At 37.8% G+C, this 26,446-nt stretch overlaps 1 protein-coding gene across 1 annotated transcript in view; it reads right to left on the bottom strand.

The window, feature by feature from the left end:
- Positions 1-24,291, bottom strand: part of LOC133831313 (uncharacterized) — a 38,390-nt gene extending 14,099 nt beyond the window's left edge. Inside the window, exon 1 of the mRNA XM_062261571.1 lies at positions 23,901-24,291. Coding sequence (XP_062117555.1) covers positions 23,901-24,291 — 391 coding nt within the window. The remainder of the gene's footprint in view (positions 1-23,900) is intronic.
- Between the last annotated feature and the right edge of the window lie 2,155 nt (positions 24,292-26,446).

Raw genomic sequence — 26,446 nt, 5'->3', positions numbered from 1 at the left:
GTTTAGATTCTCAACTAGAAGGATAATGTCTTGCGAAGCAAGACCATCGCCTTGGTGAATGTGCTATGGAGGAAAAACAGGGTTGAGGAGGTGATGTGGGAACTTGAATCATATATGCAGGAGCGGTATCCCGAGTTATATAGGTAATTTCGAGGACAGAATTTCTGTAAGGAGGGGATAGTTGTAGTGCCCCAAATTTGCTAATAAGGCTTAGGGCCATGATTAGTGTGCCTGGAGGGCAATAAGTGATTTATTGTATTACTATGTGAATTTGATGAGTATGTGATTAGAAATGCATGTTTAGGTGAATTAAATATGCATGTGGGCCCCATTTGGTTGTTAGGGGCATATATGTAATTTTGGCCCGTTGAGGGCATCAAAGTAATATTTGTGATTATTGTGATCTTTTCCACGTGTAAGTGATGATATATTTGAGATGCACGATCCGAGACAGTCCTAGGGAGCGGTTTAGCTAGAAAGTCACAACGGGGTCAAATACCGGCTCAGGAGGAGCCTAGGGGTATTTTATAAACGTGCTCAAGTGCATGGAGGCTATATATAGCCTCTCTCTTCCTCATTTTCATTCTAATATTTCTCTTTTATCGTCTTCATCTTTCTCTTTCTTCCAAGAACTCCCAAGAAACCCGAAGCTTCATTTTTGCTTTCCGAGATTCAGTGAAGCTTCCCTTGCGAATCAACCCAGAAAACCATCTTCCAAGTAAATTCTCGATCAGACCCTCGTAACTTTGTACTTTTTTCCTTGCAAAAAGTTGTTGTAGAATCACAAAAATCATATCTGTGTTCTTGACAAAGAAATAGGAGTTTAGAAATTTTCTTGGTAGAGTAGGGATTTTTCTAGAAAAATCTTGTTTGGGATGTAGGAAAATGGAACTTTAGGAATCGAATTGGCTTTAACTTGTAGAAATTCATTAGAAAAACTATAAATTCACGAGAAAATAAAATTTTCATTTCTGAAAAAATGGTGGGAAATTTTCTTCCTAAAAGGTAAGTGGAAAGATTTGTAAAAATCTTTTGAACTGCCTTTTAAATCTAAATATAATCATTGGTCGAATACAATCGTCTGTTTGTATACAACTAGTACACTTCCTTTTAAGCACATAAGAATCCTGGTCAAATGACTCACTTCCCATCAATTTTCATACTAGAGTAAGTACACGATCATTGGTGAAGTGAGTATTCTATATCTCCAGACTTAATACATATGCTGGTCGATGAAATTGAATAAAATCGATCAGATACCTTATCTAAATCAGCTTCTCGACCAGGAGTTCAACACCAACACTATCACTGTCTTTTCACTCCTGGCATGGAATATCACTGTAAGGTAAGGGAATTAAAATAAGGAAGTAAGAAATCCCATCCCAAGGACTAGACATACATTGTCCATCCAGAAATTGTTGATACTCTCCCAATCAGAGTTTCAATCAGCATGAGGGTAGCAAGCAACAATACTTTAGTTGATATACTTGTAATTGTTACTATTTGTCCTTTAGATATGGCAAGAGTTAAGAAAACAACCTGCCAAAGAACAGCCGTAGACCCACAAGTCGCTAGGAAAATGACTAGTGGAGGTAATGCGGTGGAGGTAAGAACTAAATCAACAAATGAAGTCACACATACTACAAGACTTTGAGCACAGTTGAAGCCTCAGAAGAAAAGGCCTATCTCTTGGAATACAGTGCCTGTAAGTACTCTCTTGAGTATTACACTAGAGAGTTATGCTAAAAAAATATGGGATTTAGGGGATGAACATGATCACCCCTCAAGCAGACCAGCATGCTAATCTTCCTGGTGGAACATAAAGTGCCTGGTTGCACTTCCACATCACGGCTGGTGCAACTCTCCCTTTGCACAACTTCGTCAGAGGGAAGGCTAAGTATTTTGACATCAACCCTTCAAAAGAACTCCAAATGGGTATTTCATGCTCTCTGCATTATATATCATCTACCTTCTTGATCGATGGGACTTGCCTACTCCTCACGAGGTCCACTATCTATTCGAGCTGAAGTCCAACCCCAACCAGCATTGAGTTGGTTTCTTTTACTTATGTCATCGTGACACGACCAGGGTATCCCTGATAGAGACCACGTTTCAGAGCAACACTAGCCAATATCACAAGGAGTACTTCTTGACGAAGGAGCTTGTCGCCGAACATTTTTCATTCAAGGGAGGAGGTAATTAGTACCACATATTTTCTTATCCTTTCCTCTATCTTTAGATTTACACTTAAGTTTTACATTCCTCTTTGTGTTTAGCCCCATGGTATCAACCTCTTCCTACCTAGGAGATGCTCATTCAAGCAGATATTTTGGCTGTCCTTTTTAGCAAGGAGAAAAGCTGTCAACAACTAGTAGCCATGGCCAATCTTAGGTTGGTCGGTTTGTGCCAGTCTCACCAAACTTCCCAGAAAGCAAATGAAAGCACTACTGGTAACAAAACTCTCAAGCTAGTTGTGGGTGAAGGAGAGGGACAAAGCAAGCAACCCTAGGTGGTTCGTGCCCTAACTAGAAGAAGAACTTGTGTGATAAGCTTTAAGTTCCCAAGGTAGGCTAAAACGCAAACTAGAATGGCTCCCGAGGATCACCATAAAAGGGGAAACAAGTGTTGGTCGAGGACTCCTTAGACATGTCCTCTTCTAATGATGAGAGCAACACTCCAAGTAAAAATAAAATTACTTCTTTATATTCTAAGTTAAATAGTAGGCTTTATGATTCTTCCTTTCCCCTTCTTGACATGTTCGAAGTGGAGGTGAATGTTTTTTGGTCTAATAACACTTCATTTTTAAATGGTTTCTCTGAAGATAATGTAGGCATGGGTACTGTACTTTCCATTAACTGTGTTGCTAGAATCATTTATTCTTTGCTCGTTCAACTAACACACTTATCTTGTATGCAGCTATGTCAGACTTCGATGCCTTCGACATTTATGCCTCAACCTCTCTTGCATCCTTGAAAAGAAAAACCCTTGCAAAGAGAAAGGTTGTGGGTGCAGGGTCGATTTGAGAGAGGTGACTGGAGAAGCATGCCAAGCGTAAGGATCCTTCTGTTGCCGACCCACCTACTCTAGTGGCATCCGAGCAGGCTCTTCCTCTGACTAGTTGTGTTGGTCGTTCGGTTGATTTGAATGCAACCCCAACTGTCCTCCAAATGCTCAAAGCTTCTGCTGATGACACCAGTAATTGAGCAGTTAAACTCTCCCAACCCCCTATGAGTACTAAGGCTTTTTCTTCTATGGTCGATGCGACCATATATTCTACTCTTGGTCGAGCCTCTACGAGACATTGTCGATAAGTATTTTGCTTATCAGGTTCCTATACATTTGTTTTTAATATAATTTTATTTCCTTGATGATTTTCCTTCTTTTTTTAAGGGAGAGCAATGACTTTGAGCTTTGCTCGGCAACGAGAAAAAAAGTTGACAAAGCAACTCAAACAGACCAAGTCTTCCATAGAACGGTCCCGTGAGATCACCTCAAAGAACAAATAGGAGGCTGAGCAGATCGAAAAAAGAGCTCCTCGAAAAGAAAGCCGAGCTTTAGTAGAAGAGCATGGACAAATAGGCCCTTCAAGACAGGGAAAATGAGCTTCTTCAACTCGTCAAGGATTGGGATAAAAAGATTAAGGAGAAGGAAGAAAAATATCTTCAGACATGGCTCGATACAGAAGTGTAGATCTTGCTTTTATATGTTCTGGAAGCACAACAAGGAGGCCAACTTCTCTTACCTTACTCACAAAGTTCAGAAGAAGAAGATAGAGAAGTGTCTTGCTTGAGAGGCTGCGAAGGCTACTATTCCTGAAACTCCAGAACCAGGGATCTCGCTAAGCCCACAGGTCGTCAAGGAGGAGGGGGATGTTGAGGAACGGGTCGACCATCAATGATCTTTTTCTTTTTTTAATACTAGGACAATCAGACATAATTGTTCGTAGTGTCAAGACAATGGCTGTTCGAGTAACTTTTAATCTCGGGAATTGTAATATTTTATGTGATACAATTACAATTATGCTCCTAGTATGATTTTTGCCGGATATAACATTGTCATGTTATATGTTTCTTCCTAGGTTCAACTTTTTCATGTCATAATTGTCATGTTTTCCTTTTAATGTTTGGACAAACAAATAAAGCACTAGTGTTGTGGATTTTTATGACTACGCAAGTATACATAATTGTTACAAGTAATAAAGTGATTGAGCCAAGATCTTTCCCAGGAGGATTGAATTATCAATTACCAATAATTAATTTCTTAATTATACTTGGCCAATATAACTTAGATTTCAAGAATATAAAGAACAAATACAAAGATTAATAAACTTAACAAATAACAAATAACAAAAAACAAAAACAAATAATAATATTTAGCTCAATGGATGTAATAGTAAGGCATTTAACTTCATCTTTTATCTACTCTATTATTTCATTAATACGATTTCTACTAATCTTCTACCTATTGTGATAGCAGATTAACAAAACTAGGATATGTAAACCTCAACCTATATGACAACTTTCTACATCTTTGTGATAAATTCAAACACATAGCAGACATTAAGCACAACAATCCTAAAGCTACATAAATCATACAGGTACTCTTGTCCAATATCAAAATTTGTGTCTAAACTATTATAGCATAATTAACTTTTACTTCTCACATTTTGAATTAAAAACGTATGAATCATGCAAATGGTGATCAAGCATTCACAAGAATTAATAATAAATTGAATAGATAACAATATAGAAGAATAAATCATAGACATTTCATTAAATCAATAAAGAGTTTCAAGAGACTCCATTAAAGCCCTAGAAAGTAAAATAGTTCATGCTCATCAGAAAAACATCCACTAAAATAACTAAGAAAACATAAAAGAAAGAAAATAGAAGAAAATAAATCTTTCTGGGTTTTACGGCGAAAAAAAATCCTTAAAAAATGCTCTAAATGTGTTTAAATAAAAACCATAGCGATTATGTGTGAAAAGACCTTCTTGCCCCCATAAAATGCTATTTTCTTTCTCTTTACAAAAATCGTACAGACCGTAGCACTACATTTCTACCTTATAGTGTTGGGGCACTAATTCATATTTCCTGGAATTTCTTTTCCAACTTCGATAGCGCTGCAGCGCTAATTCTACAACAAAACACTAAAACTCGCTTCGAACAACCTACAACACAAATTGATCATATTATGGACATCATGCACATTTAATTATCTCAAAAAATTCTAAAACAAAAACCAAAACAAAAACACAAACCTGAATACCAATCAAGCTAAGAACAACAATGAAGCCTCAAAATTATGAACATCATATACATTTATTTATCAAAAAATTCACCCATCAATAACAATCCAGAATTTTGTTCCAAACACTTCTCTAACTTACTTTAATCCATTAACAAGTATGCTAATCTAATCATGATCAATAAATAATAAGCATTTGAATCAATTTATACAGGCTAGAATCTCACCTTTAATCCATGAAATCTTTTGTCCCATAAGCTTGCTAACTTACTAATATAGACAAGAACATGCTAAAGAATTAAAATGACTTTCAAAGGTTATAAGGAACGACTTAGGTAAATGTAGATGACACGGAATATTTTAAGCTCAATTAAACCATAAGCATATAAACCATACTTGATTCCAACAAAATTTTCCCGAATCCCTTAGTCCATTTATAAGTATCTTTTTCTTTTAAAAGAGAGAAAGCTCATTGATATGGAATTTTTTTTCAACAACTACAGTCCCCCAAACTTGTTTATTTTTATAATCATAAGGAGTGTAGTTTACTATTTTTTTTTCCTTCTTCTCTCTTTGTTTTGCCATAAACACCAATGAAAAATAAATTCCACTACAATTCATCCCCAATTAAATATGTATATACTTACGGTATAACTCAATGGGAGTAAAAAATACAAAAGTATTCAGGCTAGGCTCTAAATCGGTAATAACAAAAAAAAATCAATACTAGGCTCAAAAGGTAACTAAGGATAAAATTTTATCAAGGTTGGCTAGAAATGCTCAATCATTCCAAAAATTGCCTAAATTATCTATCTAAGCATGCATCATCTATGATTTCATCTCAAGTAGAAGGCAAACAAGTTCTAGAATATCCATACATCTTTCAACAAGCACAATTCAACATGCATAAATTCTCTTCAAATACAAGAAATAAAAAAATCAAGATCAAGTGTTCAATTATTTATTGAATCAAAGTAAACCAAAGAAGTATTGAAACCAAGCACACAAATCTTTATTTTTTTTTTGATCAAGAAGAATAGAACTTCATTAATCAACCAGCAAATACACCCTCAATATCTCACTACAAACTAAGAAGATGCAACAGGCTACAACTTCCAAAAAAAAACCAAAGCCTAATACATTTTTAACCTATGTAAAAAATCCCTGTCTTGACTTGTCAATTTTCTATTTTGTACAATATAAAACCTGTACATCAGGACACTTTTTATATCATGAATAATCTTTACTTCAGAGTAGGAAAGACCTTCAAAAATGCACCTATTCCTGTTTAACCATAAACTGTAGCAATTTGCTGCAATAACAGCAACACTAACCATCTACACAACTCCTTTAACAGGGAACGAAAGCCAACTCAACCAGCCATTGAAGTCCAATGGCCAGCCTCTAAAACCCAGCCAAGTAAACACAAGCTCCACCACCCTTTGAGAAAGACAGCAGCTGAAAAATAAGTGGTTGTGTGTTTCAGGATGATCACCACACACAGGGCACAAATTGGAATCTAAGACAATATGAAATTTGTTCAAGTTGTCCTTCGTTAGCAGCTGGGAGTTAACTACTTGCCATAACATAAAATGATGCTTTGGCAAGTTGAGACTACTCCAAATGGCCCTGTGAAAATGGAATTGAATCTGAGGAAGGGTACTGTTATATAACAAGAGAGTACTGAATTTACCCGAGCCTCCTGCTTGCGATATTTCAGCTTGAGTGAATATTTGTCTCAATCTACAAATCTTGCGCCAACACCAACTTGTGTCCCTTTTTAACTCATAGGACCAAAAAGGAGTATCTTTAAGATAGATGTTGTTGACCCATTTTACCCAAAGTATGTCAGACTTCTCATTAATAGCCCAAATATACTTGGCTAGAATAGCTTGGTTCCATTTTGATCCCTCTTTGAATCCAAGACCACCATAAGCTTTAGGGAGACAAACTTTCTCCCACGATGCTACATGAATTATGCTCCTATTCCCATTAACACCCCAGATAAATCCTCGACAGAGTTTTTCAATTTCTTTTGTAACACTTTGAGGGAGAATGAAGATGCTCATCCAATAGTTGTGAAGTCCAAGCAATACAGAGTGAATTAGTTGAACTCTTCCTGCAAATGATAGGTGTCTACTCCCCCAAGTTTGAAGCCTCAGTCTGATTTTTTTAAGAATAACCCCGCAGTCTTCAGCTCTCCACTTGGTTGGTCTTAAATTTTCAATTATATTACATAATATTCAATTATTCTCATCGACTATCATTGTTAACTTGATTCATACTAACACCTTAAAGCAATGAGTAAAGCAATAAAGATGAAACCCCTTCCCTCAAACTTAATCTAAAGATTGTGCCCAATGTTTAAATAAGAGAAAACGAAAGGAAAACTTTCTTGTATTCTAATGCATTGCTCCATTGTAGTGACTCTCATCGTTGTCCTCCTTGGGTTGCAAAATTTCTCAAAAACAAGAAAAAAAAACAAAATATAAACATAAAACTAAATTGGGTTTCCTACCAAAAGTAGTTTGTTTTACGTCAGCAGCCAGATTCTTACTTCTTATTATTTTTTTTTCAAAATCAGCCAAGGTTGTAACGTTGCAAAGTTCCTAATAAGGCTTAGTGCCTTGATTAGGTGTCAGAAGGACGTTATGGGAGTATTTATGTGATTATGTGAATTACATAAGTTATATTATGATATGACTGTTAGGAAACTTATACAAGATCTTTATTTATTTTCATGTAGATCTAATATTAAACAAATTAATATGAGATAACCTAGAACATGTTTCTAAAATTGAATTCAAAGAGAAATAATGATAAGAATACTTACATTATATGCAGCGGAATGAATGAGTCATTCCTTCAGTTTCTTTAACCCTTGTATCCTTTCTGTCGCAGAGTATTACCAAGAAATTGAACCGATCTTCAATTTTCTTCACAACCTTCCAAAGTATCTTTAGAATCATCTAGACTACAGTGGAAAATTCTCAACACATGAGATAGATATAGAGAGAAGAAGAGAAAGAATAATGAGGCATAGAAAAGGACTTATGTTTAGAGAGAATCTAAAACCTATTAGAAAACTAGTGTCTGTCATCTGATTTCAACTCTCACTTAACATTTCTTTTATAGACAGATTTAGGTCATTTATTTTAATTAAAAAATCAATAAAATAATAGTCAATTAATAGCCCTAGGTCGAAATTATCATGGGCTTTAGGCCCGTGAAATTTCCCATTTGATTATAAGCCCATTCGACTTAAAATCAAGACCTGTATAATTTTCTATTGATTTAATTAATTAAATCCTTTATCAAATTAATTATTTATAATTTGAACCTTGATTTAAACTTATTTATTAATTTAGATACCAATTTATGTTAATTAATAAATCTACCCTAATTTCTCTTTTCTTCTCTAAATTACATAACTCCGTGAAACTATCCAAAATTGACCTAGTCAACATTAATAATTCTATTTGATAATTAAATCAATTAATTGAGACTATCTAGATGATTTTATCCAAGCTACAGTGGGGACCATGGGCCTATGAAATCAAGTTCCAATAAGTTATCGTAAATCTAACAAATAAATTTACTAACTTATTAATTCCTCGTGACTCCACTAAAGATTCATAATTGCACTCTTGAATTCATAGAACTCTCAATAACAAATATAGATACGTTATTAATTATCCATTGTTACAACCATAATTGTCACTCAATCATCTATAGACGGTCTACAATGAGATGGGACTAAAATATCGTTTTACCCCTCATTGTATTTTATCCTTAAAACATTTAGTTCCTTGTAAATGATATTTTAGTAAACTATTATTTTATTTATAATAAATGAGATAACAAAGAATTTGGGTTTTAATTATGTCATAAAACCCCAAAAATGATTGCTTATGCATGTTTTTGTGTATTAAATATGCTTGTGGGCCCAATTCTGTTTGAAATGGCATTTTCGTAATTTAGACTAACTGAGGGTATATCTGTAATTTCATATGCTATTGGGTTGAGACCACAATATTATGTGGATATATTTGTGGTATTCGGCACGAGGCGGTCCTAGTGATAAATTTAGCGAAAAAGTCACAACGAGGTTCCCTACCCGGCATAGGACGAGCTTAGGGGTAATTTGGTAAATTACTGGGATTTATTGGTTAATGGGAATTAATTTGGTGACTTTTTTGGGTTTAATGGATTTAATTGGGAAAATCGTAGTGAAATTTCTGGTTAGCGAGAATTTTGGCAAATGGCTAAAGTGTGCTTGAGTTATGAGGATAAGTATGGGCAAATTGGTCATTTAACCACACAATTAGATTAAGAGGCAACCCTTTGCTGAGGGTTTGGTCAATTACGTATACACTAGCTCTCTTTCTCTCCTTGTTTTCTTTCAAATGGTTAAGCACACTCTAAGCTTTCTAGTGTCCAATTCTTGAAGTGAGTGGGATTTCTTGATGAAATGGGGAATTTGCTAAAGCTAAGAGTTGTTAAGTGATCATTCCAATCACGAAATTATTCGCCTAAGGTATGAATTATCTTGGTTCTTGTTGTTGTTCTTTGTGTTATTGAGGAGTGTTTGAGCTCTTGAATAATTTTTAGATTTTGGGAATTTTTGGTTAAGCTTTTGATACTTTTAGGTTTGGATTTTGTTCTAATAGTAGAATGAGGAGATTTGTGGTTTCTCGCTGTAGTGCCCTTGCCCTTATTTTGGGTGCCCCTGCCCTATAACTGTAATGTCCCACATTACCTAATAAGGCTTAGAGCCTTGATTAGGGGGCTAGGATGGAAAATTTTGGAAAATTATGTGTTTATGTGATATATATATGTGTGTAATTATATGATTATGTGAGATATATTATAATATGACTAGATATGCATGTTTAAGTGTATTAAATATGCCTGTGGGCCCGTTTCTTATTAGAAAGGAGATTTTCATAATTTGGCCCATGAAGAGTATATTTTGAATATATATGATATATGTTAGAGAATATATTTTATTTCAATGGAAATGGTAAGAAATATTACAACTCTATGCAAAAAATACAATGGACAAGATGATAGATAAATAAATTTACAACTTAATGACCAACAATACAAGTAAATGTAGAAATAAGAGAAAAGAAGATAATTATAGGATCTAAAACTCTAAAACAAAGAATACAAATATATATGTAAATAGAGAATAGAAGAAGAGGATTACAAACTCAATGCTATAATAATACAAGTAAATAAGAAGAACAAGAAGAACAAAAGAATGAAAAAACAATGAAAACACAAACTCTCACACAACCAAAGTGTAGAGTAGTGGGGATCACCAACTTGAACAAGGTTCAAAACCTTTGTCCAAAAGGTTATTTCCCCCTATTCTCTAAGCACTAAGGGATCTCTCTAGGAAATAGCTCTCTGGAATTATCAAGCCTTTTTGGTGTATTTTCCAGCCAAGTGCTTTGTGGATGGAAAAATGGTGTGCCATACAAGTGAGCATTAGGCTCCTATTTATAGAGTTTTTAAGATACCCTTTGAATTTCAAATTCCACCAACCCCCATGGCTGTTACCAATGATTAATTGGATGTTTATGGCATTAAAATAGAGATTTGGGTGTTACTTGGCTGTTGGAAACATTCAAAATTGGACAAAACTGAAGTTTGGAAAATGTTGTCAGCCACTTGAGCCACAGCCTGAAAAACACTGGCTGCAGCCCACGATGTTTTCTTCCTCTTAGGTCGTGGCCTGAAAAACACTGGCCACAACCCAAGACGATTTTTCAGCAACCAATTTTCAAAATTTGCCAAAACGTTCCAAATTCATTCCCACTTGATTTTGTAACTTCCATACACATTATGGGAGTTAAAATCACATCTCTAACAGCCATTTCACATATGGATTTAAGAAATTCATCTCAATATTGTGTAACAACAAATCTACACAATAATGGGAAATATTTGGAATTTACAAATTTTTGATTGAATTTGTAACACCAAATAAGTTTCATATTTGGATATTTCACATATATCTAAATAATGTAACTCTATATTATATGTTACAATATGTGACACTCTTTGTCACACTTATTTAATCTAAAACATTTTTTTATAAAATAATATAATATTACATTATATTATATTATAAATAATATAATAATATATGTGTGAAACTGCATTATCATGTGGATATATTTGGGTTACTTGACACGAGGTGATCATAGGGAGCAAGTTAGCGGGAAAGTCACAACGAGACTGAATACCCGACTCAGGGTGAGTCAAGGGGTATTTTGGGTATCTAGTACATTACCGGGTTATCAGGTAGTTGGAATAAATATTCGAGGATATATTTGGAGTTAGTGAGATTAGGAGGGGATTTTGACCATTTTGCCATCGAGGACGTTTTTTGTACCCTGAGCCTCGTGATTTGCTTAAGGTTACTTAGAGTATAAGTAAACCACACAAACACCAAAACACGTTCACTCTCTCATCTCTCTCTCTCTCTCTCTCTCTCTCTCTCTCTCTCTCTCGTTCACACACACTTTCTTAATTTTCCTTGGGAATTCTTGCGATCTAGGAGGAATCGAGGTTAGCTTAGGCTCATGATTGCTTAGGGAGAATCTTAGCATCACTTGGGGCAACTGAGCTAACAATTTCAAGCCTTGAATCTCTTTGTTTTCTGGTTTTTAGCTAAGTTCTAGTGTTTAGAAACTCAATTTAGAATTTTAGGACTTGATGATGTTTTGGCCAAGTTTAGGCTTGGGTTTTGTGTGTTTTGAGGGGTTGAGCTGATTAGGAAATTTACCTTGGAGATGTAGCTATGTTTGGATAGTTTTTTGGTGAATTTTGTCTTGAAGAAAATAGGGAAATTTATGAGTTTTCTTGGGATGCCACGACTCTCATGAACGAGAAGGAGAAGGAGGTGCCAAACATCCATTTGAGCCATGACACCTATAGTGGCGCGCCACGGTGGGTGTCGAAATAGAGGAGAGCCTTGGGCTCTATGACTTGGGGTGGGACGCCCCTCTTTTGTTTTATGCTGCAATGCTTGATGGAATTTGGAGCCCCGAGAGGGTTTTGAGTAAGGGAACTTAAATCTATGGGCTCAGGATCGATCCGACTACTCGGTTTAGTAGAATTCGACGTCTTGGAGGCTAGGACTCGGGCTGGAAGCCTTTATTCGCTCGTTCTTGACGAGATTCTCTATTGGTTGTGACTAGGTTATCGCTAGGGGCTCAGAACCTAGATCGTGCTCAAGGGTCGTTCTTAATATACACTGCACTTGGTCCTAAGGTAAGAAAACTGCACCCAATACGTGATATATGTGATTAGGGCTTGGCCAAAATTTTGGTTATAACTATGAATAGAGCTCGACCCCTGAGAATAAACATGATTAAGTAATGTATGTGCTTGTTGAATGGACCTGCTTGACTGCTTCATGTCTGGCTAGTTGTTTATTCATCATATGCATTGCCTGCGAAGTTAGGGCTCAGCCCTATTAAGGAACATGGTTATTAATATGGTTGCATTTAATTTACTGAGATATATGATTGATATGTATGGATACTTGTATTGTCTGAAGTATGCTCATCTTCATTTGTATCTGTTTGTCTAGTTATCTGAATATCTAGTTTAGGCCTTGACTTATTAGTCAAGGACGGCAATGGCGCGCTATGGTCATTGGAAAAAAAAGCAGTTAGCTAGCTCTATGGCTAGTTACTCAGAGTTAAGGACAAGGGCCCCCAAGTGACTCTATGGTCACATAGCTTGGCCATAGGGCCCCGGGTTGACTCTATGGTCGTCTACCCAGGGCAGCGGGCCCCAGAATGAACCAATGATAATTTATTTTTTATTGTACGTATGCATGAGTAGGTTATTACTGATGGGCATGCTAGATATGTATCTAGAATCTTTATTTATTTTTCATGCACATGTTTAAGTTTTCTTGCTGAGCCTTGGTTCACAGGTGCTATGTGGTGCAGGAAAGGGGAAAGGAAAGCTGGACCAACGATGAGTTGGGGAGCTTCGGTGGGGGCGTGTACATAAGCGGCTGCTCGTCCACCACGACCGAGGATATCTTAGAGGAACTAGGGTTGTATCCCTTATTTTGCTGCTTAAGCCGGCTGGTTGTAACTTTTGATTGTATATACCTTTTCAAACATCGGTTTGTAACCTTTTGCGATCCCATGTATGTATTAAACTTTTAAATGAAAAGTCAACATTTCCTTTGACCAAATTTTTTAACCATAACCCTTGACATTAACCTTAGTTACACGTTTATAACCAAATGACTTGATTAACAAATTTGAATGTACATAGTGTAGTAGTCATTGATTAGGAGGACCTTATGACTTGGTATAAGAGCTACCAAGGTTGAAGGATTCCTGAAGACTTGCCGAGCATGTACACATGCCACTATAGACAAGATCGACTCAGGGTTTGGTAACTACATATGTGAATAAGTGTTTAATTGTTTAAATAAATGTACACGCCTTATCTGCATGCCTTATTAGGGTGCATGAGATATTCTGATATGGCCTGGCCCTTAACTGTTGCATGAATGAAAAATACATGCTTATAAGCATTGTTATTGCTTGTGTATGCAAAGGAACCCCTTATTAGCATTGTTATATGGACATGTAGGTTAGGACACGATTACTAGCATTGTTATTTGCATATATGCCAGGAAATGCTCAATTGCACTGTTAATACTGCCAGTGATTAAAGAACATGCTTATTAACATTTTTTTACATGTATAAATACTTAAACTTTCGTATTTGCATCATTAATTGCTTATGAATGCCAGAAACGCTTATTAGCATTGTTATTTGCTGAAGAATATCATGAAGTGCTTATTAGTGCCATGACTAAATTTATTATGTGTTGGCATTCTTTTTAGCATCACATATGTTTGTTTGTTCAGTCTTGCACTGCCAAGCGACAAGAGTATAGTTATTACTTACCTAACGGCTGATTTGATCACTGCAAAATGGGATAGCGATCAATATGCGTCCTCGAAGGATAGAGAGGTTGGTTGGCCAATAGATACTGGCTAGGGAAGAGAATGACTAAGACTAGGCCCCACTGCTAGCTCAAGAGAACTTGCAACAGGTTCTTGCTGATGTGCAAGCCAGGTTGCAGAGGTAGGAAGAGGAGATTCGCCTCTTGAGACAGCAACAAGTTCTAGCAGGGAACCTACAGCCCACGATACCGGCAACGTTACAGCTAGAGGTACCAGTGGCAGTACAACTGCAAGCAGGGGGTGATCGATGGATACCCCTGTATGAGAGGTTCAAGAAGCAGCACCATCCAGTTTTTGAGGGAAGCTCAGATCCATTTAAGGCTGAGTAGTGGATTTCATGAGGGTAGGTGGTAATGAGAGAGTGGCCTGTGCCACTTACATGTCTCGGGAGGATTTCCGAATATGGTGGGAGGTGGTATCCCAGACTAGGGTAGTAAATACTATGGAATGAGAGGAATTCAAAACTCTGTTCAATGAGAAATACTATAATGACGCTGTGAAGGATGAAGAGTTCATTAAGTTATTTCAGGGCAACATGTCACTGACTGATTATGCCTTGAAGATTGACAGATTGGCAAAGTTTTTCGGGGATCTGGTGCCCACTGATGGGACCAGAAAATAGAGGTTTCTCCAGGTGCTACAACCTATGATATCTTGGGATGTTCATATTACTAATGTGCCACGAATGACTAACTATGCACAGTCTGTGAAGAAGGTGCTTACAGCTGAGAGTTCAGAGAATAAGATCTAACGCGAGAATGTGACCAGAAGGGATTCCAGGAGGCCGAGTCCTCCATTTGCAAGCGTTGGTAGGGGTGAAGGCCCTAGTGACCAAAAGAAAAAGACCCCAGATATAGTTTTAGCTCCAGGGCTAGATAGGAGGCCACGAGGCATACAGATAGGGCATCAGGGTGGCGGTGAGACCTGGAAAGCATTCCCAGAGTGCACTCGGTGTAGGAGGCGCCATATTATGGAATGTCGGTTGAAGGCCTGCTTCGTCTGCGGGAGTATGGGACACCTGAAGAAGGGTTGCCCAAATGTCAGAAAAGAAGAGCCCAAGAAGGTGGATAGCCTGATGCAGCTCAGGTGTTCACCTTGACCCAGGCAGAGGCCGAGGCTAGTCCCTCGGTGGTTACAGGTCAACTTTCTATTACTGGGACCCTTTATACTATTTTGATTGATTAAGGTGCTACACACTCTTTTTTCTAGTATGATTATTGACAGACAATGTAGACCTTGTGACTTTTATCATATGGGATTTTGTACTATGATGCCTACTGGGGAGTTAGTGGTTTCCAAGAGATGGGTCAGATCACTACCAGTGACAGTGGATGGCATGGAGTTGTCAGTTGTCTTGATAGAGTTGGTTATGATTGCCTTTGATATAATTCAAGATATGGACTAGTTAGAGAAGTATGGGGCAACGATAGATTGCAAGAAGAAGATGGTAACCTTTGAACTTGAGGGTGATGATCCCTTTGTATTCGTTGGCACTAAGCCTAGACCCTGTATACCTATGATATTAGTATTTAGAGCTAGAGACCTATTGGAGGGGGGACGCATAGGATTCTTAGCTAGTGTGGTGGATACCACTCAAGTCGTGCTAGTGGGATTAGGACAGACCAAATTAGTTCGTGAGTTTCTAGGGCACCTTATAGGATGGCTCTGACAGAGCTGAAGGAACTAAAAGTTCAATTACGGGAGTTACTATACTTGGGTTTTATTAGGCCCAACTTCTTGCCATGGGGCGCACCGGTTCTCTTTGTGAAGAAGAAAGATGGTTCTCTGGGGATGTGTATCAATTATAGAGGATTGATCAAGTTGACTATCAAGAACATGTATCCTCTGCCAAGGATTGATGACCTGTTTGATGAATTACAGGGTAGAACGGTATTCTCCAAGATTGATCTTCGATTTGGTTAACCCCAGCTGAGGATCAGGGAGGAGGATATACCAAAGACAACTTTTCGCACCAGGTATGGGAATTATGAGTTTTTGGTGATGTCATTTGGACTGAATAATGCCCCAGCATCATTATGGATCTGATGAACAAGGTGTTCAAGGATTACTTGGATCAGTTTGTGATCGTCTTTATCGATGATAGACTGGTATACTCTCAGTCAGAGATAGAGAACAAGCTGTATCTCAGATTAGTAATACAGATGCCGAGATAGCACAGGCTGTATGCAAAATTCAAGAAGTGTGAATTCTGGCTACCACAGGTGACTTTATTAGGTCACATAGTAAGTAAGGATTGAATTATGGTGGATCCAACGAAGATTGAGGTAGTCAGAGGTTGGCCAAGGCCGAAGAATGCTTCAGAGATTGGAAGTTTATTGGGATTGGCAGGTAATTGTAGACGCTTTGTGGAGGGGTTTTCCAAGACTGCGTCACCACTGATAGAGTTAACACGTACGAATAAGAGGTTCATATGGTCAGATAGGTGTGAGGACAGTTTCCAGAGACTAAAGAAGAATTTGATAACCACTCAAGTTCTATGTCTAACTATAGATTAGGACAAGTTTGTGGTTTATTGTAATGCCTCAAGGCAGGGCCTAGGTTATGTCCTTATGCAGACAGGGAAGGTGATCGCCTATGGATCACGTCAGCTAAAGGAGTATGAGCAGATGTACCCTACACATGATCTAGAACTTGCAGCAGTGGGTTTCTCACTAAAGGTGTGGCAGCACTACTTGTACGATGAGAAGTGTGAGATATACACAGATCACAAGATCTTGAAATACTCTTCACCCTGAAGGATTTGAACATGAGGTAAAGACGTTGGTTAGAGCTGGTGAAGGATTATGACTGTGAGATCCTCTATGACCCATGGAAAGCCAGCGTGGTAGCAAATGCCTTAAGCCGGAAGGATCTGGGATAGTTGTATAGTTCTAGGCAGATATCTAAGATATTGGTTGAGGATATGACTAGAGCAGGTATTGAGCTAGTAGTGGGCCAGTTAGCCAACATCTCCCTGCAGTCTACTCTTTTGGAGAGGATCAAGGAAAAGCAGTTGAGTGATCCTCAGTTGGGAAAGATCAGAGGGGATGTCCTAGCTGAAGTAGCTAAGGACTATACAGTGTCAGACATGGGTTTATTGAGATACAAGGATCAGATTTGCGTTCAGATGGTCACTGGGATTATACGAGAGATTTTGGATGAATCTTGTACTACCCCTTATTCTCTACATCCAGGCACCACAAAGATATACCAGGATCTGAAAGTTTTATATTGGTGGCCTGGGTTGAGGAGGGATGCTACTGAGTATGTGGCGAAGTGCCTGACCTCTCACCAGGTCAAGGCAGAGCATCAGAGACCCACAGGGCTGTGGTAGCCTCTAGATATCCCTGAGTGGAAATGGGGGGACATCACGATGTATTTCATGGGAGGATTGCCTGGGACAGTGGGACAACAAGATTCAGTCTAGGTCATCGTGGATCAGTATACGAAATTAGCTCACTTTCTACTAGTGAGGACGAATTACACGCTTGACCAGTATGCAAATCTCTTTGTGAGGGAGATAGTATGCCTTCATGGGACTTCGATGTCTATCGTTTCTGATAGGGACCCTATCTTTACTTCCACGTTTTGGGGAAGTTTACAGAAGGCGATGGGTACACAGCTGAAGTTTAGTACAACTTATCATCCTCACACCGATTGTCAGTTTGAGAGTACTATCTAGATACTGGAGGACATGCTGAGAGCATGTGTATTGGACTTTGAAGGGTCCGGTAGTAATTATTTGGCTCTGATAGAGTTTTCCTACAATAATAACTACCGGTCGACTATTGGAGTGGCACCTTATGAGATGCTGTATGGTAGGAAGTGTAGATCGCCCATCCATTGGGATTAGATGGGTGAGAGAAAATATTTTGTTCACGAGCCAGTTTAGAGGACGACTGAGGCTATTGAGAAGATTAGAGCTTGGATGACCACTTCTTAGAGTACATAGAAGAGCTACGCTAATTACAAGTGTAGAGATGTAGAGTTCCGGTTTGGGACTATGTTTTCCTCCGTGTTTCACCATTGAGCGGGGTGAAACAATTTGGAAAGAAGGGAAAGTTGAGCCCTTGGTTTGTTGGACCCTTTGAGATCCTGGAGAGGATCGATTAGATGGCCTATAGGTTGGCCTTACCCCTGGGACTATCTAGTGTGCACAATGTATTTCATATTACCATATTGAGGAAGTATGTATCAGATGAGACTCATGTGTTGAGTTACGAGGATCTGGCACTGGAGACCGATTTATCCTAAGAGGAGCAGCCAATTCAAATGTCAGACAAGAGGGACAAGGTCCTGAGAAACAAGACTATACCCTTAGAGAAGGAATTATGGAGGAACAACAAGGTCGAGGAAGCGGCCTAGGATCTGGAGGCAGATATGCAAAATCAGTATCATGAGCTGTTCAGGTAAAATTTTGAGGATGAAATTTCTGGAAGGAGGGGATTGTTGTAACATCCCAAATTAACTAATATGGCTTAGGGTGTTGATTAGGGGGCGAGGATGGAAAATTATGGAAAATTATGTGTTTATGTGATATATATGTGTGGAATTATATGATTATGTGAGTTATACTATAATATGACTAGATATGCATGTTTACATGTATTAAATATGCATGTGGGCCCATTTCTTATTAGAAGGGAAATTTTCGTAATTTGGCCCGTTAGGGAAATATTTGAAATATATGTGCATATATGTGATATATGTGTGAGAAAACATTATTATGCGGATATATTTGGGTTACTTGGCATGTGGCGATCCTAGGGAGGAAGTTAGCAGGAAAGTCACAATAGGACTGAATACCTGACTCGGGGTGAGTCGAGGGGTATTTTGGGTATCTAGTACATTACCGGGTTATCGGGTAGTGAGAATAAATATTCGAGGATATATTTGGAGTTAGTGAGATTAGGAGGGGATTTCGAGGATTTTGACCATTTTGCCACCGGGGACGTTTCTGGTAGCCCAAGCCTCGATATTTGCTTAAGGTTGCTTGGAGTCTAAGTATACACCCAAACACCAAAACACGTTCAATCTCTCATTGATCTCTCTCTCTCTCTCTCTCCCTCTAGTTCACACCCACTTTCTTAATTTTCCTTGGGAATTCTTGCGATCTAGGAGGAACAGAGGCTAGCTTAGGCTCGGGATTGTTTGTGGAGAAGCTTAGCATCACTTTGGGCAACTGAGGTAATGATTCTAGCCTTTAATCTTTCTGTTTTTCTTGTTTTTAGGTAAGTCCTGGAGTTTAGAAAATCAGTTCCGATTTTTGGGATTTGATGAGGTTTTGACCAAGTTTAGGCTTGGGTTTTGTGTGTTTTGAGGTGTTGAGTTGATTGGGAACTTTACCTTGGGGATTTAGCTATGTTTGGATAGGTTTTTGGTGAATTTTGGCTTGAAAAAAATAGGGAAATTTATAAGTTTTCATGGCCAGCCGCTGCCCTGTTCTTGGGACGCCATGATTCTCATGAACAAGAAGGAGAAGGAGGCGTTGAACCTCCATTTGAGTCGCGGCGCCTGTAAAGGAGCTATGCAGCGCATATCGAAATAGAGGAGAGCCTTGGGCTCTCTGACTTGGGGTGGGCCACTTCTCTTTTGTTTTGAGTCACAACGCGTGAAGAGTTTTTGAGCCCCGGGAGGGTTTTGAGTGCGAGAACTCAAACCTAAGGGCTCTGGATTGATCTTACTACCTGGTTTAGTAGAATTCGATGTCCAGGAGGCTAGGACTCAGTTCGGAAGCCTTTACTCGTTTTTTACGAGATTTTCTATTGGTTGTGACTAGGTTATCGCTAGGGGCTCGGAACTGGGATCGTGCTCGAGGGTCGTTCTTAATATACATTCCACTTGGACCCATGGTAGGAAAACTGCACCTAATATGTTATATATGTGATTAGGGGCCAGTTGTTGATTATAACTATGAATAGGACCCAACCCCTGAGAATAAATGTAATTAAGTAATGTTTGTGCTCATTGATTAAACCTCCTTGAATGCTCCATGTCTGGCTTGTTGTTTATTGATCGTATGCATTGCCTGCGTAGTTAGGGATCGACCCCATTAAGGAACATGATTATTACTATGGTTGTATTTAGTTGACTGAGATATATGATTTATATGTATGTATACTTGTATTGCTGAAGTATGCCTATGTTCATTTGTGTATGTTTGTCTAGTTATCTGAATATCTGGTTAATGTCTTGACTTATTAGTCAAGGGCAACAATATTCGTTGCATGCTGGTCAAGTGGCTTAGGCCCAATCAGGGACGTACTATTACGTTGTCTGACCCTATGTTCATTGGAAAACAAAGCGCTTGGCTAGCTACATAGAGCTAAATACAAGGGCCCTAGGTTACTCTATGGTCACCTAGCTCGGGCATAGGGCCCCAAGTTGGCTCTATGGTCATCTACCCAGAGCAGCATGCCATATAATGATCCTATGATCATTTATTTTTAATTGTATGCATGCATGAGTAGGTTATTATTGCTGGGCATGCTAGATATGTATATGGAATTTGCATTTACTGTTCATTCACATGTTTAAGTTTTCTTGTCGAGCCTTGGCTCACAGGTGCTCTGTGGTGCATGTAAGGGGAAAGGAAAGCTGGACCAGCCATGAGTTGGAGAGCTTCGGTGGTGACATGTACATATGCGACTGCTCGTCCACCCTGACAAAGGATATCTCAGAGGAACTAGGGTTGTGTTCCTTATTTTGCCACTTAGGCTAGCTGGTTGTAACTTTTGATTGTATATATCTTTTCAAACATCTGTTTGTAACCATTTGGGTTCCCATGTATGTATTAAACTTTTAAATGAAAAGTCAACGTTTCCTTTGACCAAAATGTTTAACCCTAACCAAATGACTTGATTAACAAGTTTGACACTATTTAAAGTGCACAGTGTAACAGTCTTGGAATAGGAGGATGTTACAACTTGGTATCAAAGCTGCCAAGGTTTAAGGGTTCTTGAAGACTGTCCGAGCATGTACACTTGCCACTGAAGACAAGCTCGACTCAAGATTTGGTAACTAATTATGTGATTACATGTTTAACAGTTTAAATAAATGTATACGCCTTATCTGCATGCCTTATTAGAGAGCATGAGATATTGTGATCGGGCTTGGCCATTGACTGTTGCATGAATGATAAAGACATGCTTATTAGCATTGTTATTTCTTGTGAAAGCAAAGGAACCGCTTATTGGCGTTGTTATATGGACATGTAGGTCGGGACACACTTATTAGCATTGTTATTTGCATATAGGCCAGTAAATGCTCATTAGCACTGCTAATACTAGTAGGGATTAAAGAACATGCTTATTAGTATTGTTGTACATGTATAAATGCTTGAACATGCTTATTTGCATCGTTAATTGCTTATGAATGCCAGAAATGCTTATTAGCATTGTTATTTGTTGATGAATATCAAAAAGTGCTTATTTGCACCATAATTGAATTTATTATGTGTTGGCATGCTTATTAGCATCACATCTGTTTGTTTGTTCGGCCATGGACTGTCATGAAGCAAGAGGTATAGTTATTACTTACCTAACGACTGATTTGATCACTATAGAGTGGGATAGCTATCAGTATGCTTCCTTGAAGGTTAGAGAGGTTGGTTGGCCAAGAGATTCAAGCCAGGGAAGATAATGACCAGGGCAAGGCCCCACCGCCAGCTCCAAAGAATTGGCAACAGGTGCTTGCTGATATGCTAGCCAAGTTGTAGAGGTAGGAAGATGAGATTTGCCTCTTGATACAGCAACAAGTTCCAGTATAGAACCTACAGCCCGCGGTACCGATAGCGTTATAGCCAGAGGTACCAGCGACAGTATAACCCAAGGCAGGAGGAGATAGATGAGAACCCCTATATGAGAGGTTCATGATGCAGCACCCTCCAGTTTTTGAGGACATGTCAGAACCACCGACGGTTGAGTAGTGGATGACTATGATAACCACCATCCTGGATTTCATGAGGGTGGGTGGTAATGAGCGAGTGGCCTGCGCCACTTACATGTTTTGGGAGGATGCCCGAATATGGTTGGATGTGGTATCTTATTCCATTGCAGTAAATACTATGGAAATGGAGGATTTAGAATTCTATTCAGTAAGTTACTTCAGGGCCACATGTTAGTGACTGATTATGCCTTGAAGTTTGACATACTGAGAAAGTTTTCTGGAGATTTGGGGCCCACTGATAGGACTAGAAGAGAGAGATTTCTACAGGGTTGAACCATTATTTTCATAGGGTCTAAGGTATGAAAACTGCAGTCGAGTTATTTTTAGGGCCTGAGCTCCGATTATTGAACATGATTATAATCATGCCTTTGAATATCTGTTGAAATTTGAATGACTTTGTTATGTCTAAATTAGATACTTGATTGAACCTGATTGAAATGATCGACTTATAAGTCGTTGTCGGCATAAGCATATGGAAAGCAGGCTGTTATAGCTGGGCCACTTTGTAAGTGCGATTTGTACTTGTCTGGCTCTATAGCCGCTTAAAGAGATGAAGTGCGGTATGCACTCATATGACTCTATGGTCGCATAATTTTGTTAAATGCCTGCTTGAGTATGGTTATTGCTGCTAATCATGTGAATTATGATCTATTGATTATTTGTATTTTCTTATTTAAGGTTTCTTGTTGAGCCTTGGCTCACGGGTGCTATATGGTGCAGGTAAGGGTAAAGAGAAATTGGACCAACCATGAGTTGGATAGTTTTAGGGGCGGTGTGTACATATGCAACCTGCTTGACCGCCACGACTGTGATTTCTACTGAGGAACTAGGGTTGAGCCCTGTTTTTGCCACTTAGGTCGACTTCTTTTGTATTAATTTTTTGTTTGTAATTAACTATTAAACACTTTTTGGGATCTCATGTACAAACTTAAACTTTTAATGGAAAATGATTACTTCATTGACCAAAATTTTTAATACCTAGGCCATTAGTTAATTTTAGTTGCACATTTAAGTCCAAATGAATCGCTTAACGAGTTAAGCACAATTTTAAACACGCAAGTGTAACAGTCCTGGATTAGTAGGGCGTTACAAAGGTCTATTCCACCCATTTAATCCTTTTGCACATTAATCACCAACGAAGAGACTTGATTTTTAAAATTAAGAAAATTAAGATTCCCCGCATCCTCGTCCTTCATCTTTCCATAGAAAATATGGTGCATTTTATGATGAACATAATGAGTACCCCCTCTAGTTTTGGCTTCGTACTCTTAGGACTCCTCTCAACACCCCTTGCATCAATTCTACAACAAGTAGGAATTTCAATTGCTCCAAACACTTTAAACATCACTTCCTCTTTTTGAACTCTTAACTTTTAATCCCATTTTTGCACATCAATCAATGCTCTTCCCATGGCTAAGAATGGTCTCCCCAAAATAATTGGAATATTTTTATCTTCCTCCATATCAAGAATAATAAAACCAACAGGGAAGATAAATTTGTTGACCTTAAATAATACATCCTCAATAATTCTGCCTGGATCCTTGTTTGATCAATCTGCCATCTGAAGTGTCACAATTGTTGGCTTAGCTTATCCCAAATTTAGTTTTTGAAATATAGATAAGGGCATTAGATTCACACTAGTCCCTAAATCACATAGTGCCTTAACAAAAATAGAGTCCCCTATCAAACATGGAATGTTAAAGCTTCCAGGATCTTTAAATTTAGGAGGCAACTTCTTCCGATGAATGGTGCTAGATTCCTTAGTGAGTGCAACAGTCTCATATTCCTCCAATTTCCTCTTATTTGACAGGATCTCCTTCATAAATTTCACATAACTTGGCATTTGTTCAAGTGCCTTAGCAAATGGGATACTGATGTGTAGCTTTCGAAAGATGTCCAAAAATTTAGAGAATCGCTTATCAAGTTTACTCTTTCGAAGGCTCTGCGAATAAGGGATCTTGATTTGGTGATCTATGATTATTTTCGAATGCTCCCCAAGGTTCTTAGTAACCTCTGACCCACTCTCTTCCTTCTTCTTGTCAGACACCCTTTCTTCAGAAACCACTTCTTGTAGGTTCATCTATATCCTTTCCACTTCATAAAGAGATTGCATTGCACTGCTCTTTAGGATTAACCTCTGTACTACTAGGCAAGTGTCCTTGAGCACAAGTTGTCATTAGGTTAGCCAATTGGCCAATATGAGTCTCTAAATTTCGAGTAGATGGCCTTGTCTCAGTCATAAATTGGTTCAAGACATCAGACTAAGCATCAACTTGCTTTACTTAAGCAAGAGGTTGTGGTATGACTGAAGGTTTGTAAAACAGTAGAGGAAGATTTTGGAATGGTTGCTAATTTTGTTGGAATGGATGTTGAGTTCATTGGTTATTCTTCCATGAAAAATTAGGATGATTCTGCCACTTTTGATTATCGGTCATAGAGTATGGATTGTTAGGTGGTCTTGGAAAAATTCCTACTCTAGGAATCTTTATAACATCCCCTACGTACATTGATTATACGAATGAGAACCCCCCACATATTTCACACACAATCTGCATCTGCATGGCTTGACCTGAGATGGTATTTTGCTAAAATTGTTTTGTCAATGTTGCCACTTGAGCAGTTAAGGCAGTTATAACACCTAATTCATGAACTTCTGCTACTTTTCTGTTAATAGACGCTCGCTCATCAGACCACTAACAGTTTTTCATGGCCATTTATTCCAACAACTCACAACATCGAATTTTCAATACTATGATTGGGATAATTCTTTAAAAGTTCTTAGAAACACTATCAAGCATCATATAATGATTCACCGTCAGTTTGCTAGATATTATTAATCTCTCCTCTCAACTATGCAACTTTGGATGGAGGGAAAAAATTTGTCAAGGAACTTTTGAGTGAGTTCCACCCATGTGGTAATAGACATAGCTTGTAAGGAAATCAACAAACTCTTAGCTCGGTTCCTTAGTAAGAATGGAAACAACATCAATATAATAGCGTCATCACTCACCCGATTCATCTTAAAAGTTTCACAAAGCACGAAGAAATTTGCAATGTGCAAATTTGGGACCTCTATAGGTAGGCCACCGAACTGGACAATAGATTGACAATTTGCAGAATTGCTCGCTTGAGGGAGTACATAGTGGGGAGTACATCATCTCTCAAACTTCTTGCCCCTTGGTCCTAAGCCTCAGCACCAACCCCATTTAAACCTTGGCCCTGAATCCCAACCATATTTTCCTCCAACTTCTTCTTCTTCCAGTTTTTTCTACAAGTCTTCTCTATCTCAAGATCAATAGGTTGTAATACTTCAAGTCTCAGACGTCGCATAAATCAAACTTGTTTTCTAAAAGAAGAGAAAAAAATTGAGACAAATAACCAAGTTAGAAAAATTGATAAAGAACAACCAAATTAGAATAAAAATGAACTATTTTGATAATAATAAAACAATCTCTGACAACAACGCCAAAAACTTATTGTGGATTTTTCTGACTACGCAAGTATACGTAATCATTACAAGTAATAGAGTGATTAAGTAAAGATCGTTCCCATGAGGATTGAATTATCAATGACCAATAATTAACTTCTTAATTCTATTTGGCTAATATAACATAAATTTAAAGAATATCAAGAACAAAAACATAGATTAATATACTTAACAAATAACAAATAGCAAAAACAAATAATAATATTTAACTCAATGGATGTAATACAAAGGCATTTAACTTCATCTTCTATCCACTCTAATATTTCATTAATACGATTTCTACTAATATTTTTCCTATTGTCATAGCAGATTAACGAAAGAAATATGTTTTCGTACTAGGATATATAAATCTCAACCTTTATGCAAACTTTCTACATTTCTGTAATAAATTCAAACACATAACAGGCATTAAGCACAACAATACTAAAGCTACACAATCCATACAGGTGCTCTTATCTAATATCGAAATTTGTGTCTAAGATTTTGAATTAAAAATATATAGCATAATTAACTCTCGCTTCTCAGATTTTGAATTAAAAATATATGAATCATGAAAATGGTGATCAAATAAACAAAAATTGAATAGATCACAATATAGAAGAAGAAATCATAGAAATTACTTTAAATCAATAAAGAGTTTTAAGACACTCCATTAAAGCCCTAGAATGTAAAATTAGTACATGATCATGATAATAATATCCATTAAAATAACTAAGAAAACATAAAAGAAAGAAAATAGAAGAAGAAG

This window comes from Humulus lupulus, chromosome 1, assembly GCF_963169125.1.
Source record: "Humulus lupulus chromosome 1, drHumLupu1.1, whole genome shotgun sequence".
Taxonomy (NCBI): domain Eukaryota; kingdom Viridiplantae; phylum Streptophyta; class Magnoliopsida; order Rosales; family Cannabaceae; genus Humulus; species Humulus lupulus.
The sequence above is the reverse complement of the archived record's forward strand: the minus strand, read 5'-3'. Positions and strand labels throughout refer to the sequence as shown.